Here is an 18,321-nt window from a genome sequence, read left to right on the forward strand (position 1 = left end):
CTCAATACTTACCTCGTATCGTCCATGCGAAATAACCGAAATCCTTTGTTGAGTTATTGTTACATGTTTGATATGAGTGAAATGTTCAGTACCAGTCTCTTGAATGCTCGCCAACAATAAAAAACTATCACCGTCCGGTGAGAAGATTGGATGCGGCAAAATATCCAGCCATTCGTTTTCGGGCGCTCGTTCCGAATGCGTCTATGAAAAAACGAAGAAAAATGTGCCAAATTGAACGACAACAGGGTAATGAAACCAGATAGAGAAATAAAGGGAAAAAATCGTACAAGAAATTCAAATATTTTCCACTATTCTATGTGCTTGTGTGCTCGCGCTGATGACACAAAACAAGAAAAATGAATACATCAGCACAGGCCGTAAATAGGAAAGAGAAAACAACGACAAAATGAAACACCACCAAAAATTTCGTTCAAAATGGAACGACAAAAAAAACACAACAACAAAAATGATGACAAAATGCCGCAGTAAGGGCCTGTACGGAGTACATCCATAAAACATCATATGTATTTTATAATTCAGAACTTTTTCCAAATACATTTTATTTTCACCCATAGATACGCGACGCTCGCATATTGCGACCGACCAACGGAAAAATGTTGAACTTCAAGTGCAAAAAATGCTCACAAAGAAGCAATATATACATGCACAGAAACGAAGCAACACACAAAAAAAATAGCAGACAAACAGTAGGCGAATATATCTTGTAGAATAAGCGTGAGCGAGTGTCGGCCGATCTCGATTTGTGTACCGATCTCGAAATATGGTACTTTTTGTCGGCTGTGCTACTATTTTATTTTGCGAATGTGTTTGTGCGGTTTCTATCGTACATGCGTTTCGTAACATTTTATTGCTCTTTTAGCCGAATGACAATGGTCTCGGGATGTGTGTGTATGTGTTTGAAGCTTGTGAAAAATAAATTTTTCTTCTCATTGTTATTGGCCGTGTCGGCGTAACCGAACAGTTTATTAACATTTTACCAAATGTGTGTGTTGATGTCCAATTCGAAGGGTATGCACACAAGCGCACACAAACACATACGAACTGACGTAATGGAATAAAGGTGTTAAGAGGAAATGGCCAATTTTCTCGTTCTTCTTCTTCTTCTTCTTTGCACTATCTTTCGACCATACACTAGGATACTTATACGATTTGAACAAACAAATGGAAATCGCAATAAACGTACGAACGTCGTTTTCATGTGTTTCAAGTTGAAAGCAGCATCGCGGAACCAACGGCTTGAAATCGCATCGCACGGCGGAAGTTTCAGCCAAAGTATATAAACCAAGAGAGACAGAGAGTAACACGAACATGCTTGAATTGAAAGTAAGTGAAAAAAAAGAATAAGTGAAAGAACATTCCAACTTGGAATTTAGAAGCGAGTGCTTGGATATCCGTACCGTATATACACACTCGCACACTGTTTGTATTTGAACTACAGCGATCGTCTATCATGTCGCTGTCGAATGCGGTGTTTGATTGAAGAAGAATCACAAAATACGCTTACATTTTTTATTGATGAGAATTCTTGGTCGTTTTTGAGAAATGCTTTTACCCCGAAACGTTCGCTGGCTCGCTCACTCTCTATCTGTAGCTGTTTGTTCACATTTCACTTTCAATGCGGTAGTTTCCATTTACAAAGGAATTCCAAATGCCGAGCATCAATTCTCGATTGCTTTTATACCTGGGTGTGCGCTGTGCGCATCACAACCGCATTCCAAGCATTTGATGAAATACGAGAGACCAAAACTAATTTCTGTCTCGTTTTAATACACGCAATGCACATACGAATGATCGAAGCCAAGTGGAATTTAGTTTTTTTGCTGTTTAATTACCTCAACACAGATCCAACCCGGTGCAAAGCAAGTTGATATCACACTATTGTTCTGCGCTCGATTCATCCAAACAACGGATATCTGATTGCTAGTGCTAGACACCCAGCCGGCCGATGTTATGTAAACCTCCCTGCAAATATAACAAAAATAAAATATTAGATGAGATTCATTGTCGTTGCTGGTGCCATGCATTCGCTACCCCGATATTATATTACATAAGAGACAGTGTATTGTTGTCGTCGTGGAAAAAGTGAAATATCCTTTCGTCTTACTCCGTTCAATTTGGTAATGGATTTGATGCTTTCTTTCCTTAGTTGTTGTTCTATTCGTTTCGATCGTGTGAAGGTTTTGCGAACTGATCTGGTGAACCAAATGACATACACACACTCGACTAAATTCAAATGGAAAAACCTTCGAGTGCAGATTGTTTAGGCAGCCAAAAACTGCTGCCAAATCACGACCGAACATAAATTATACGCATGTTTTGCGACACGAGAAAACTTTGATTGGCGAGTTGTATCTCACTTATAGTCTGCGTCACACTATCGCATGATATGTCAACATACACACAAGCAAATCAGCTTGAACATATTGAACATCCGATTCGTCGTCACTCATATTGAGCACTCTCTCTATCACCCAGTACTCCCTATCTCTCCTAATAGTTGAACGACTTCTAAATGAATTGCAAACCCTCCTCCATCGAATTGAATACAACCAACATAGTTGTTCCGCATGAAAAATGATTGCACAAATTCTTTTCGTGAATATTATTGCCATTTCAAGTACATACGGTATGAGATATCGCCATTTTGGTGGCTGATAAAAACTTTTCTTCCCTCCGACACAACACAATGGAATCAAACGATCTTTTATGCTGATGACGACAATAGACACAACTCATATATATGATGGAAACGCATGGAATTCCGACAGTCAAAACGAAAACTGTTCATGGAAATACGAGTCTGAAAGTAGAAACATGAACAAAACATGAAGAAATCGATGTATTTATTTGTCTTGTCAGTTTTTGTCGATTCAATGCTTTTCGCTAGTTTTGTTCGTTCGTATTAATAAATACGACCGAGCGAGTGGCAAATAATTTATGATGCTCTTGATATGATTGTATGTTTGAATGTAGGCAGTTGACTTTGGTGGTTTTTGTAAGCAAGCAAAATGTCGACGTTCCCTTGGAGCTCACAAAGCGTAAGGACACAAATGTATCGACTTGTCCTTTCCTAACGAGGCAAATTGCCAACTTTTAAAGGAAAAAAAGAGCTTTTCAATTTTTCACCCTTCGAGCGAAGCCAATTCGTTGTGACGGTTCAAATGTCGATATGTGATTTTGATAAGAACAAAGTATTTCCTGTTCGTTTTTCCACAAAGTCGTTTTTGTCAAAGGAACTCGTTACATTTGAATGACGCAAATATCGCAACATTTTTATTATTCAAGATTTATAGTTCGACGATCGATATTATAATATCGATAATAATTATTTAATGTGACTTTAAATTTTATTGTCAACATTTTCGTGCTAAAAACTTACACGACCAATAGCCATGAATGCATTTTTCAAAATTAGGTCATTGTCATTGTTTTGATTTTTATTCCAATGTTGCTGACATATCTTCTCCATATTATGAAATGTGACGAAGTAATGTAACTTGGTTTGGAACTTGAATGTACTTGGTTTGGTAAAATCAAAGAAATCATCGAAAAATGTGTATACATTGTAATATTTGGTGAGTGCCACTAAAAAAATATCAACACTCATCTAGTGAGTGAGACGCATGGTCACTCATTTAGTGAGTGTGACGCACGCAGATGATAGGAAGCAAAGCGAAAGAGAAGCGCGAACGAACTTCATAGCGTGCGTACACTTCTTCGTTGGAATACGAACACAAACACAATGGAACATTTTGTTTGTATTCGTAGTCTAACGACGAAGTGAATACGCGCTATGTCGTTCGTTCGCGCTTCTCTTTCGCTTTGTTTTGTATGATCTGCGTGCGTCACACTCACTAAATGAGTGACCATGCGTCTCACTCACTAGATGAGTGTTGAAATTTTTTTAGTGGCACTCACCGAATATTACAATGTATGCAAATGTGTACACTGTACACTGTACACTTTTATTAAGTTAAACAACTGAAAAAAATTATTGCAGTATCGACACATATCTTGCAATTAACCACTTTGATTCATTTTTTCATCAAACAAAATCACGAATAAAATAACAAAAGAGAATATTTTTACTCTTTTTTTCACCGTTCTGTGTTTTGTTCACATTTTTATGGCACTCTTTTATATTGGATGCGATCAAAGTCAAGTTGAATAATTACTGCACTTCCAATTCGAATAGTTTATTTGACTAAGTTGGTTATTCTCAACAGCGTTATTTCACAAAAATGAGTTAAAACTAACATTTTAACGTGCAAACAGAACCAAAGGTCTTACATGCGTTGTGCACTGTACACACTGCACAATGTCTCTATGCAGCGCGCAAATTGTTTACTTTGTTTCCGTACATGTAGATTTGCATAGAGAATCAACAATAGCTGATGACCAAGATGAAACCAATCTTTCACTAATGTGCGATTGAGTGTGATTTTAATGATCGTGCTCGTGAAAAATTCACACGATTTGATATAAGAGATATTAAAAATGCATTTTATAGTGGAATCATGCACTCCATTCGCTTACATTTTTGTATGCAAATTTCTAATAATTATTGCTAATGGAACATAGAATTCATTTTTTCCATTCTTTAAACGTTATAACTGTCATTTTTCCTTCAACTGCGTGTTCCGTTTTGATATACGTGGTTCATCGTTTGTATTTTTGGGCCATCAATTGCACATTTAAAATAATATATTCATTAAAAATCGATCTCCATCGCAACATTGTTGCATGTCTTCTGCATGCAATCACAATTATCGCTGTTTTACAACTAGTTAAAATTGTTTATCCTGGCATAAGACTCATTTTGGGGCTGGTGCCGCAGAATAAATACATTATCATGCCTTTACCATAGTAGTGGTGATGACTTGACATGTATTGCATTTTATTGTAATATCGTTACTTCTCTATTGAACAGGTAGATGGTGAAAAATTCGTGGAACTGCTTGAAGTAAACACATTCAATAAACATCGGGTTCAGTCGGCTTTAAACTGCGCAGACAAGCGGTTCATTATTCATTTTATAGGCAAATATTGGCGTAATTTTTTATATTTTCAATTTCGTTCAAACACAAACAAAAAAAGAATTTTTCGTTAAATGGCGACTTGTGGCATTGGTTTATTGTCACCGTTGTGTAACGTGTTGTTTACGTTGATACCAACAATTCTAAATACACTGACTGGTGTGTGGCCAGACGATTACGGAAATATTGCTGTCGAACGCGGTTCGGATGTGTATGACTTCATTATTGTCGGAGCGGGAACATCTGGATCGATAGTAGCTAGTCGTTTGAGTGAGGTGCCAAATTGGAAAATTCTTCTCATTGAAGCGGGTGGTGATCCACCGATACAATCACTTGTGAGGCATAGAATCAATTGAATTGTTTGCTTGAAAAATGTTTGAAATTATCCTCAAACAGTGACTAAAATATATATTCAATCGTAAAATCCACAGATTCCTGGATTGTTATTCAGTATGGCAAAAACTCCAGTGGACTGGCAATTCTACGCGAAATCAACATCAGCTTGTAAATTAGCACCTGGAGGCACTTGCTATCTACCTCGAGGAAAAATGTTAGGTGGTTCGTCATCAATTAATTACATGTTTTTTGTCCGTGGCATTGAAGACGACTACAATGAATGGGCCAATCTTGGTAGCTCTGGCTGGGATTACGAAAGTGTTTTACCGTACTTTAGAAAATTCGAAGGAAATCAAAATAAAAATTTTGTTGCATACGCCAATGGAAGATATCATAGTGCAACTGGACCATTGAAAATAAGTTCCACTCCCATAGCTTCGATTGATGGAGCAATCGCTGGCTTACTTCGAGAGGCTGGTGTTCAATTCATTCCCGATTTAAATGCCGATTACAAGCTTGGCCATACATTCATTCAACTATTTACATCAAATGGTCTACGCAGTAGCTCAGCAAGTGGATATCTCAGTCCAGTATGGACTCGATCGAATTTGCACGTAATAAAGCAGGCGTATGTCACGAAGGTTTTATTGAATGATAAAAATGAAGCGTATGGAGTGGAATTTCTATACAAAGGACAATACAAAATGAAAGCGTATTCGAAAAAAGAAGTGATTGTTTCAGCGGGAGCAATTCAAAGCCCTACACTGTTGATGCGTTCGGGAATCGGACCAAAGCAGCATTTGGAGAAGCAAAAAATTGCTTGCAAAGCAGATTTACATGTTGGTGAAAATTATATCGATCATGTGTACGTTCCAATGCCTTTTATGCTCAATATTAATCAATCACCGTTGCCGTGGACATATACAATCAACAGTGTGCTTCAATATGTTCTAAGCAGAACTGGACCACTCGCTTCACCGACATTTATATCATCACATATTAATACGATCAATGGAACTGGAGCGCCTGACATTCAATTGAGTTACGGGAATTTTGCACGTGGCACTCCACGGATGATTATCACTGGCTTCCTTCGATACAGTAACTTTGAGCAATTCAATGACTTTCTTATCAATATTAATAGCCAATATGATAATTCATTGGCTTTGATTACATTGCTCAAGCCAAAGTCACGCGGTTTTATACGATTGAACGAATGTGAAAAGTGCCCAGAAGCAACTATCAATTCCAACTACTTAACTGATCCCAGAGATAGAGCAACAATGATGCGAGCAATAAAATACGTACTATCAACATACACTTCGGAACCATTTAAGAAGAGAGGCGCGTCACTTATTCGAATACCAATTCCAGAATGTGATGAACTTGAGTATCTGTCGGATCCTTATTGGGAATGTTATATGACATACTTAAGCATCGCCGGCTCACATCAAGTGGGTACTAGTAAAATGGGAACTGATCTAAAAGCTGTCGTTGATCCACGGTTAAGAGTCTATAAAACCAAAAGACTGAGGCAAATTGATGCTGGAGTGTAAGTAAATATGAAGAGATATCCATGTTGGAATTTGTCCACGATTCAATTTGAATCATTTTAAATCCGAATTTAATTTTCATTCAGAATACCCGTTCCAATTAGTGGAAACACCAATTCCGCTGTGTCAATGGTAGGCGAAAGGGGAGCTGATATCATCAAAGAGGATTACTTGAACTAATCATTCCTTTATCAAAATATATTATGTTCGGTTGATACTGTGCAGAATTTTTTTTATATTTTTGTTTGGTTTAACGTTTCAAGATTTTTTCAACGATTTATTTTTAATGCTTTCCCTCGATTTTGAATTATACTTTTTTTTTAATTCAAACTTTCCTCTTATCTAATTCTTCTGTACAAATCACGATAAATGAAGTCAAATCCAGCGACTGAATTCCAGTCATATGAATCATTTAATTCCATCAGAAGCTTTTCATTGCCAACCCGGCTATCAATATTTCACTTTTTCACGATTTCTTTTCCTTCTTTTCGCAATCGAAATATTTGAACCAAAAAAAAATGCTATTCCAATCAAAGAATTTTAACAGAGAGAAAAACGAATCTCAAATTCAACTTACTGTCCGTCGAGCGTGATTGGAGGTGTAACTGGATATTGTTGTATCGCGCTGGTATTGGTTACATTGACGATCATTAGTTTAACGTCTGGATTTTTGGAACCAGGCGTTGGATATCGCACCGTTCGCGTCTCTGGAAACGATGTACTACCAAAACTGTGCACAGCCATAACAGCGCCGGAATCAAACCAAGGATAAACCATTGTCCCGACTTGAGTGTCATTAAACGACACATACATAAGATGTGATCCATCGTCTGAGCTCCAAATTGCTTCAGGTGTTGTGAAAATTTCCTCTGTACATCGCATTTGGGTTGTTGTTGTTGTCGAACGGCAACGAAGAGAAACGGCAAAGAGAACGACGACGACGACGATGATGACGATGACAAATGCAGCGAATCGTGCGCACGTAACAAATGAAAATAAAAAGCAATCGAGATAAAGTAAATGTTATTCTTTGTTGTTGCTATTACAAAAGTATATATCTAAAATATATATCCGAGACAATATGAGAACAATACCGGCTGCTGACTAAATAGCACAATTTGCTATGCTTTAAATTTTTTTCTTCTGTTCTTCGCTTTGCTTCTCTTTTTTATTTCGTTTTGTGGCGGCATAATGCAATAGCCGCTCGCGTGATACGCTAAGCGCAAGCGCAATACGTATGTGCGCTAATTTAAATAAAGTCAGTCTTAAGTCTACAGTCTAACCTAACAGTGGTCTTGTTAATTGTTCACACCCATACAGCAGGCCATCTGAAGTCTCTGACTTCGGATGGCCCACCAATCATCAATAAGCCTCTTCAGATAATATAATATGGCGAGTTTTGGTACAAGAGCCATTAAATAACATCAATTTTAAATACGAAAATGATAAAATCAAGTATTAATAAAATCAAGCGCATTTGTGATCTGTGATTCATCGACGAGAAATCATTCAGTTAACATCGAATATTGGACAATTGTCAAACATAGAAAAGGCATAGAGGTTCTCAAAGATAGTGAAAATCTGCACAATTAGAGCGAAATCGTGATGCTTAAAGAAAAATCAATAAATTATATGTGTAATAAGCCACAAATTTTACGCGCAGAAATAAAAACACGAACAAAAAAAAAAGAGCAGAAAAAAAAAATGAAATTAAAACGAATGAAACCTACAGTTATTTTGCTTGCATGGACAAAATATACAAAAGTGAAGCGAAGGTGACATTGTAAAATCGCGTTATAAGGTGCTTTATAAAATAGCATTAAACGAAACGATTACATTTCATTTAAAATCGAATGCAGCTACGTTTCAAAATTCCAACAACAGTTATATATAATTCACTATAACTGCGAAAATCCGCACAAAGAAGAGCATGCAAATGAAAAAAAAAACGATAAAGCGGTACAAAAGACAATAAAATACATTAACTGTAGTGGTGACGTATGTTCTATGGACACTGTATACCTGCGACTGCGTTAACAAACGCGAATAGATATGTGCAACATAATTAAAGTATAGTGGGGTGAAGTTCAAAGAAAAAATATAATCATTTCTTTTTGATTTCTTTTGATTTCTTTTAAATTTCTCAATTTGAATGAATAATTTTGAATATTTAAACATTTTATTGTGGATTTTCTCTGAATAATTATTTTTTTTTTAACGTACGAAATCAATACACAAATTTTTACAAATATATTTATATCAAAACATAATAGGGTAAAATAATAATTATGGGCAAAACAAGCGTGAGAATCACTTTAGATGAGCCATTCTGTAGAAAGGAACCAAGACTGGTCATAAGAAATAACAGTGTCTTGGTGAAAATTGGGTTACAAACAATTTTCGATTTTGAATTTTTTGGAAAATGAAAATAAGTTTTGTATCGAGGCATTTTGTACAAAGCTCCAATATTGCTCAGAGATACACGGGATATACAAACATCAAATTGCAATAAATTCAATCATTTTTTCGTATTACACTGTTGAGGAATTTTGTGAGATAACGCAAAATAATCTTGATGGAATGGTAATCAACATTAGGAAAAGTGTAGTAATTATTCAAAAGAGAGACAAAATAAAAAAAAAAACTCGAAATCCTGAGAAATCATGAGCATTGGAACCATTCGAACGCAAGCCAAATTTACATTAAAATAAAGAACAATTATTTGTGGCCGGGTATGAAAAAACACATAACAAAAATGGTTAAATCATGCGAAATATGTAATTTAACAAACAAAACGGAAAATCAATTCAAATTATAGGGAAAATCTATTCGACTAAATCAATATTCTCGACTTATTCGAATTTTGGAACTGAGAAAATACTCTTCCATTTCAACTAGTGGAGGAGATGGGTACCAATTACTGGTACTGATGATGAGGGGATTTCACGCAAATTTTGATTTTTTTCGGATTTTCTTTCATTTTTATCATTTTCTACCATTTTTTTTGAATTTTAAACTTATTGTTGAGGGGTACGTATTCTTTTGTACATGATGACCAAATTCATGGTTTCAATAAAAGCGGTTCGGTAAAGCATCATCCCATGGAAATTTTCAATATTCTTAAATAATTAATATCTTCTTAGTTGTCCTTGTCTTTTACCACAGTGACTTCAACACTGCGGGTGAACATAACCACGTGTTTCGTTAACACGTGATAGAATATTTTTATTGCTATGTCTTGTGCTAATGTTGATTGTTTGCAGAAATGTCGCTACCAAGATAAAAATATTGATTTGATAAAAACAAATTGCGACCAAATTATCTTTCCTTTCGTTTTCCTTTTCTTTCAATTCCAAGTAAATATTCTGCATTTCAACTGTATTAAAAATATTAAAAATAAATTTGATTAATGATTTTGACTTCATGACCACGTCGATATCAAGAGAATTGAAACTAAAATCTCCACTAAAAATTTATTTTGCCTACTCGCTTTGTTTTATGATGCTTTTTAATTCCTTCTTATATAATTCTTTGTTTTCAACTTCACAGATATGCTATTCATATTGTTTGAAAAAAAAAAACCATATTCAGAACTGCAATTGTACTTCTATGGGGTAATCTGGCCCAACACTTCAACTAATTTCTGAAACACTATTGGTCTTAAATTGTTTACAATACCAAATGGTTTAATTTTGATGCTCTATTACTCAACACTACGGAAATCGTAATCCAACACTCGGCTTAATTCGATAAAATCGCGTTGTGACCAATCGAAAATTCATTATTGCTTTCTAAAAAAAAAAAAAAAAAAAAATTTCATAATTCTATATTATACTACGATATAACGGAATAATACTCCTTGGGGGGACACAAACCCTGACATAATTGGACGCTAATATCACGTTTGTATTCAATTAATTGAAATCCAGAATGAAAATCTACAATAACGGGTTGGAATCAATTTCCACATCATCATCTGTCAAAATTTTGCAGTCAAACTTTTTATCAACCCTGACATTTTATTGTCTTGTCGTATCTCATTGCGATACAGCGACCTCCACATTGTCCTTCCTTCATTTTACAAATCAAAAAGTTTTTATTTATTCATTTGAAAAAAAAAGAAGAGGCAACATTTAAGTAATTCCGTTGACTTCTAAAATAAATACTAAATTTCAATTGTGAATTATAATACAGTGCTCAACATATTTCGATGAAATTTTGACACGAGGCGAACACTAATAATATTTTCGCTACTTTTATTCCGCTGTATTTATTTAGCTATGTTCATTTAACAAAAAAAAAAATGAATTATTTGGACTTAACCAATGATACTCTTGTGTCCAACATTTTCCAATGATTAATCTGTGACAATACAAAATATTTTCGTTAATTACATTCTAAGTCTTAATTTTTTTTCATCGATATTTAAATAACCGAGACTATGGAATACCTATGGTACATGAAGTTTAAATTAAATTGGTTGTATTAAAGTGGATGTATTTGCTTAACATGCATCATCCGAACCAATGTTTAGAAAGAAAAAAAAAACAACAAATAATTCAACATCATAATCTTATTGTGAAATCCATGTTATTTTTACAAAAAAAATCCACACAAAGCGCAACAAACTACTAACTCGGTACAAAAGAAAATCTTCAACAATGGCGCACGATTCACAATAACGGAACGTTTTCTAGACCAGTGAAATTCTTATCGCATATGATCCCTTAGCAACCTGAATTCTGCCTTTTCTGTATTATGAGTCAGAACAGCTTGTTTACCCCTTGGCGCGCCGCTCATATATTATTTTATTGTTGAAGTAAATAAGAACATATTATTTATGAATGAGCCATTTTTCTTTAAAGACAGTGGATTGTCTTTTGGGGTGATGTCACCAGTACGGATATTATTATATCACCGAATGTGTACATCTTCTACACTGACGAGTGTAGACACTTTTATATTTTTTTGGATCAGCGACAATAATTAACAGTTCGTATCAATTAGCCACGACGAATCACACATGACAAATAACAAATAACGAATTACACATGACAAATGACAATGACAGGTGGCAAATGATACTTTGAACTAGAACTGAAAAAAAAAAATCGAGAAAACACTAACAAATGACAATTATCGTGAGGAAGTGCACGTCCTCATGACAATGATCAACATCTCGACTACACGGATATAGATATATCTAAGAATTATGGGAAACACTGGGTCAAAATATCGAAGAAAACGTAACAAACTAAATACAGTGGCGATAACCAATAAATTTTTGCGTAAAGTTTTATTAAGATCAAAAATACGCCATTGACACACTTCTTGTGTCGAGAATCACACTATCTTATGTAGAATTACTTTTCAAATAACATTTATGTCATATTATTATAATCATAACTGGAAAGCATTTCTAAACATGCTCCTTTTCATTTAAAAAACAAAGCATTTCTTGACATGCGATTACATTAAATATATATTCAAAATTTTCGGGGTTTTGAACCGTCCTTAAAGACATTCAATTATAAGCATTATATTTTATTAGTACTTCTACTTTTATCTTTTAAAACATTAACATTTCTAAACATGCCAATTTTAACTATAGACTAATTATTAATTGATAGTTAGTACCAACCATGGTCCTATATCATCGATTAACCATAGTTGACTACGGGGTAACCAGCCAATTAAATAAATACGATAAACTATTCTGTGGTCAACATTTATACGAATTAAATCTAAAATCATTATAAATTCATTAATTCGCAATGGAATTCTCTTTATTGACCATTCGTTAATGCAAAAAATTACAAAAAACTGAGAAGATCACAAAATTGTGGAGAAAGAACATCGCAAAGATTACAAATTATTTGGAAAAAATAAAAAATGTTAAAATCTTGATGTAATGTAGTAAACAGAGATCGTAAATATTGTAACAATTGATAGGAATAATAATTTGACATCTTATCAATACGAGCAAGGGAAACCGTAATTTCTATATTCTTTTTAATGACTTTTCTCTTTTTTTATATACTAAGAAAATAGGAGAATCAAGGAGAATAGTCCTCATATCCAAATAGAAACTAACAAACTTTAGCTAATTCAAGAAAATAATACTAAATTTTTACCACAGTGAATATAATACCGGGAAAATACAATACAGTATAAATACAAACAATAGAGAAACAAATATTGTAAACATATAAAAATTATTACGAAATTTCTTGTTATAATTAAACATGAAAAGTAACTGATCATTACTTTAAATTTTAATGACAAATTTCAACACAATCATGTAAAACCAGATCATGTATCGAACATCTCTATGGATCTTGATAAATCTTATGTAAAGTACTTTAACTTTACTTCTTCAGTAAAACATATATTGTGGTGGAAAATGGTATCCTACCAAATAAAAAAAAAAAAGTATTATACATTTGACAAACATTTTTTTTTCTCTTAAAATTGAAATAATGATAATAACAAAAGAGAAAATACTTCATCCGCATATATGAAAAGAAAATTCATAAACTACATTTTCAAAAAAAAAAAAATAAAAAAAAAAATAAAATAAAAATTCAAAATGAAAATCAATAGAAAAAGAGATTTGAAATAGAAATCATTCAGAATGAAAATTACTAAGAAAAAACATTTCAATGTAACATGATCAGACGAAATTGTAAAATCCCTATTAGATGAAATCAAAATTGTAATTTTTTTAATAAAAAAGGGGCGAATGGCCGAACAGCGAACACTAACACTAAGAATCAATAAAACACAAAAATCACAATCCCGATTCCATCTCCAAAAAAGGGAGGTGTGGCGGCATAATGCAATAGCCGCTCGCGTGATACGCTAAGCGCAAGCGCAATACGTATGTGCGCTAATTTAAATAAAGTCAGTCTTAAGTCTACAGTCTAACCTAACAGTGGTCTTGTTAATTGTTCACACCCATACAGCAGGCCATCTGAAGTCTCTGACTTCGGATGGCCCACCAATCATCAATAAGCCTCTTCAGATAATATAATAGTTTTGGTGTGTGCAAACACGTGTTTCGCGTAATCCGTCTGTTTGCTGACTAAACCGTTCAAATGGAGAATACCGAGAGAACGGAGAGTTCAAGATAATAAAAGAAAATATGTCGTAAAAACACTTGGTAAGCGAATGTTTGGCTTGGTGTCCATGGTGTACTCTACTTGAAAACGTATCGTTCTTATACAATGTCACAAATACATGGCAAATAATGGACAAGTTGACAGGAGAAAGACGACGGCAACGAGCATACTGGAAAAATCGCAATAAAGTCGCACATCGTTCAAACCAACCAACCGTCGAAAATAAATAACGAGTCAGTGGAAAAACGCTGACAACACTTTATGGATTGGAAATATTTAATCAGTTTAATAAGGTATACACAGGGCACGGAAAAGGGGTTTATGGTGAGAGCAAACGAGCGCAACCTAATTAGAAAAAATAAACACTGCTGATGATCGTGAAAATTGGTCGAATGTAATCACCCGAACCAAAAACGGATGGCATTTAAGCGGATATAGTGATTGCAAATAAAACAAAAATTACTTAATCTCCCGAATACATAAATACGCGCGCACACACACACGTGTCCACTGTCCAAACTGAAATGTGATTGGGTCAATTACAAATGAAGTCAGGGTTTTTTCTCTCTCCCTTCACTCGAAATCGGATCATGTTAAATGCAGCAATTGAAGTATGACAATTTAATTACGATTCGAAAATGCAAAATCAGCCGATGCGATTGATTGGCGCTATTCCAACTGACTTGCTGTTGAATAGACCGACATAATCAAATTAAAATTAACTCCTTTCAATTCGACCGGAACCGCATTGCAATTTGATTCGAAGCGAAAATGAAGAATGCACTTGCATATAGAGGCTATAATGGATAGCTGAAGGTAATCGTCCCACACTCTCCGCATCGAATGACCACAGAGTGGACCGAAGGGAATAATTTCAGGGATAATCCAAATTGTACTCACCTTGATACAGCCAATCAGGTACACCATTATAAATTAAATCGGGTTTGCCGGTATTCGTGATGCGAATGTCGTCTTCATCTGACGGCGACTGCTTTAAATATATGTCATTATCGACGACGATAACTAGTGACGTTGTATTTCCCAGCCACGCTGCATATTGTAATCGGGTCCGTTGTACTTTCAGCGATGCTTTTAACCGCACGGGCATATGATGGCTGAAATAAACACACACACACACAAAAGCTTATTAGAAAGAACGTGTGAAATTCCCCATTGTGCGACACACTCTAAATGGCACTTTATTCTCTTTCGCCTTGACGACGTAACGCGTCGCACTCAATTTTAAAACAACAGGCGAGAAATGAAGAGTGTGCCATGAATCGTTTTTTCTTGTCGTCTAGAGGCGAACAAGAGCTAATGCAATTTCAAATGGCACAGTCTCTGTTTCTGACTAATGCAATTTCAGTGGATGCCATGACTCGAGAGGTGATCAAAAGGTATAATAAAGTCATATGCATTAAAATGAATTCCGTGAAAATCACGGCGATAAAAAAAAGACAGCGCAAAGTAAAACGCACATTGAAAATGAATTTTTTATCTCATTTTCAATGGGTTTGCTTATTGAAAGTGCACTTGAAGTGGCAAACGCTAAAAGGAATGGCTTCTTTTTCGCGGAAAATATGTACATGCACTCAATGTGTGTTTATTTTCAAAATGGTTGAATCGTTTTATTGTCATAATAAAATTCCTTCGAGTCATTTGCCATTGATATCCATTTTTCCACGAAACGCATTTAATGCATTTTGAATGACACGATGACGCACGAGCGCTGCAGTGCAAGAAAATATCACGTGTTGCTGTAGCCCAGCAACAGCCAGCTCAAGCTGTAAAAGTTATGAACGAGATCTTCGTTCGATATGCAGATGGATGCTCCCGAAGCGAACCATAAAATTCTACTTCGACATATTGCCATTTTTTTGGCTGCGCCAAGAGACGCGCGCGCGTGTGTGCGCTCATTTTTGCTCTTTAACACTGTGCTTTCAGAACTTTTCATATTATTTATTCGAATCTTTAGCTTAAATGCACTTTATAGGCAGCAGCAACAGCAGAATGGAAAAAATGCAAGCAAACATCGTTAGACAAGTGAAGATAAATGATGACTGCATCGCCACCTGTGCATGGCTCGTAATAAATTGCATAATTGCTTTGCTTTATGCAGGATCACTGCCAGTTATTAGCCAGTTAAACATGTGTACTTACTCTTTTGTGACATCATAAACCGTATAAAATGCGGTAAACGATTTCCGGAAAACCTAAGAAATAAAATAGAAAGGGGAGCAAAAAATTGTAGAGAAAATTATGCGATAATCATGATAATGTGTCTATTCTGCAGTTTTTGCTCTCCAATTGGACTTTAAAAGTTTGAACCATAGAGAGATTTTCACAAAATTAATTATTCAGTTGATATCGATGGTACCCGTTTTTTGTCTCCTTTTCTTCTGCCTCGGTTATCATCATACCGATTCATTTATCGTTTTTTTTTGCAGAACACAAAATGCCGTCCCTAGCCAGGGAAATTCTTGAAACCAAATCATTTAAAAAGATATTATCTGCATGCTTCGAAGAGCACAACAATGGAATGCTAAACAATGGCACTGCCAAAGTAACAATTCAATTTGTTTTCGATTTCGCTTCATCGCTGTCATGTTATTGAAAGATAGGGAGAGAGAAAAAACACCATCTCAAGCACTGACTGAACGAGCGAATGGGGTGAAATGAAAGCGCTTTCTATCAAAGGATGAAGAAAGAAGGAGAGACAAGAATGCAGAAGAAGGAACAAGAGAGAAACGTATGAAGTTGGTCGTCGTTGCTATCGCAAACACAATGTCGCCCATTGATCGACCGAACTAATTTTCAAGCATTTGATTTTACAGCCGGATATATGTGTGTGTTCGAATTCAATGCACTGGAATAATAACGTTTGCTCATAAAATGGAAATTTCAATAAGAACGATGGCACACACACTCACGATATTCGATTTGATCGACGACGACTAACGAAAAAGTGACATAACAAGTGGAAATCGAAATGAAAATGATTTGATGGAATTTGCTTTGACAAATCCTTTCCGAATACACATTTTCGAAGTGAAAAACGAAAAATGCTTTCCAAACGAAATCTTGTTTGTACGAGTGAACCCATTCACCATTTCACCAATCAACCCAATACAACATCGCATCGACGGTAATAATCCGAAATTCGTTGAAAAGCATCCATTTTATACATAAAAAAGAAGATTTGAACGAAAAATCACACACAGCCAGTCGCAATGTAATTGGATGTGATTGCAGTTTGTTGCAACACCAAGCACAAGACGCCTTATGTATTTAATTTGTGACCGTGCATTTTTTTCCCTCCTCTATATCGTCCGTTCTCGCTGGCTTTCTTTTTCCGCTCTTTCTTCGAATGACATCCAAGTCTATTTTATGTTGCTTTCTTTTTCTGTGAGAAGATGACATTGCAAATATTTATGTGATGTCAAGAAAAACCAACCAAACGATTGACATACACTGAGTTGCGGTTTTTCACTTTTTTTCTCGTCTCAACTTCCGTACAAGGTTTCGATACATAACATTGACTCACTTTCCACATTTAATCTACTTAACAATATTGAAGCACAGCCATTGATTGCATGAATAGAGGAAAAAAGAACACAAGTCGAGAGAGCTTTTATGTACATTCAATCAGAATTTGAATACTGATGCCATAACGATTGGATCTAAGCAGAGAGCAAGGGTGAGAGAGAGAGAGAGAGAGAGCTCAAGGCGATTTTTATTCATCTTTAAATTGTATTGTGCGGAAATTTCCGGTTTGGAAACTTTGATTTATTCGTCGGAAAAATAAATCAAATCATAGTGTTGTGTGTATACTAGGGTAGCCCAAATGCCAAATGTTTTAAAATTTGCAGCTCCCTACCGCTGATCCGAAAATTTGGGCCGAAAAAATAAATTTAAGCCATTTTCCGACATATTTTTACTAATCAAATCCACTCCCCCGAGAGCTATGTAGTTTGTAGGGGAATAAAATCAATACATTGAAGAATATTCAAAAAATTTGGTACTATATCGCAATTATACTGGACAACAGATGATTGGATCTTACTGCTGGCGTCCAGTACTACAATTTTGGTCAATATTACAATGCTCTAAAGTGCAAGACTGAGCTGTTAGGGGTGAATATATTGCCAAAATCGACCGAAATTTCACATTTTTGCTACAAAAACGTCATAAAACCTCAAAATCACTACTTACAACACAGTTTTTGAGCCTATATCGACTCAATTTTTTCCGTAC

At 35.2% G+C, this 18,321-nt stretch overlaps 2 protein-coding genes across 9 annotated transcripts in view; one reads left to right on the plus strand and one right to left on the minus strand.

The window, feature by feature from the left end:
• Positions 1–18,321, minus strand: part of LOC129565384 (inactive dipeptidyl peptidase 10) — an 84,562-nt gene that overhangs the window by 22,730 nt on the left and 43,511 nt on the right. For all 8 annotated transcript variants that reach the window (XM_055440213.1, XM_055440212.1, XM_055440216.1 and 5 more), the window contains 5 exons: positions 16,228–16,280; positions 14,968–15,182; positions 7,524–7,815; positions 1,854–1,983; positions 13–201 (listed from right to left, as the gene is read on the minus strand). In XM_055440213.1, the coding sequence (XP_055296188.1) occupies positions 13–201; positions 1,854–1,983; positions 7,524–7,815; positions 14,968–15,182; positions 16,228–16,280 (879 nt within the window). The remainder of the gene's footprint in view (positions 1–12; positions 202–1,853; positions 1,984–7,523; positions 7,816–14,967; positions 15,183–16,227; positions 16,281–18,321) is intronic.
• On the plus strand, positions 4,952–10,421 carry LOC129565386 (glucose dehydrogenase [FAD, quinone]-like). The gene is made up of 3 exons (XM_055440221.1): positions 4,952–5,392; positions 5,489–6,945; positions 7,033–10,421. Exons 1-3 carry the CDS (start codon positions 5,132–5,134, stop codon positions 7,124–7,126), a joined length of 1,812 nt encoding a protein of 603 aa, XP_055296196.1. The 5' UTR covers positions 4,952–5,131; the 3' UTR covers positions 7,127–10,421.

The sequence above is a fragment of the Sitodiplosis mosellana genome, unplaced genomic scaffold, assembly GCF_009176505.1.
Source record: "Sitodiplosis mosellana isolate CC-2019 unplaced genomic scaffold, AAFC_SMos_1.0 Smas_scaffold_2, whole genome shotgun sequence".
Lineage (NCBI taxonomy): Eukaryota > Metazoa > Arthropoda > Insecta > Diptera > Cecidomyiidae > Sitodiplosis > Sitodiplosis mosellana.

Coding starts and splice junctions, on each gene's coding strand:
- LOC129565386 (XM_055440221.1), top strand. CDS start 5,132: ATGGCGACTTGTGGCATTGGTTTATTGTCACCGTTGTGTAACGTGTTG. Junction 5,393..5,488: donor ATCCACCGATACAATCACTT/GTGAGGCATAGA, acceptor TAAAATCCACAG/ATTCCTGGATTGTTATTCAG. Junction 6,946..7,032: donor AGGCAAATTGATGCTGGAGT/GTAAGTAAATAT, acceptor ATTTTCATTCAG/AATACCCGTTCCAATTAGTG.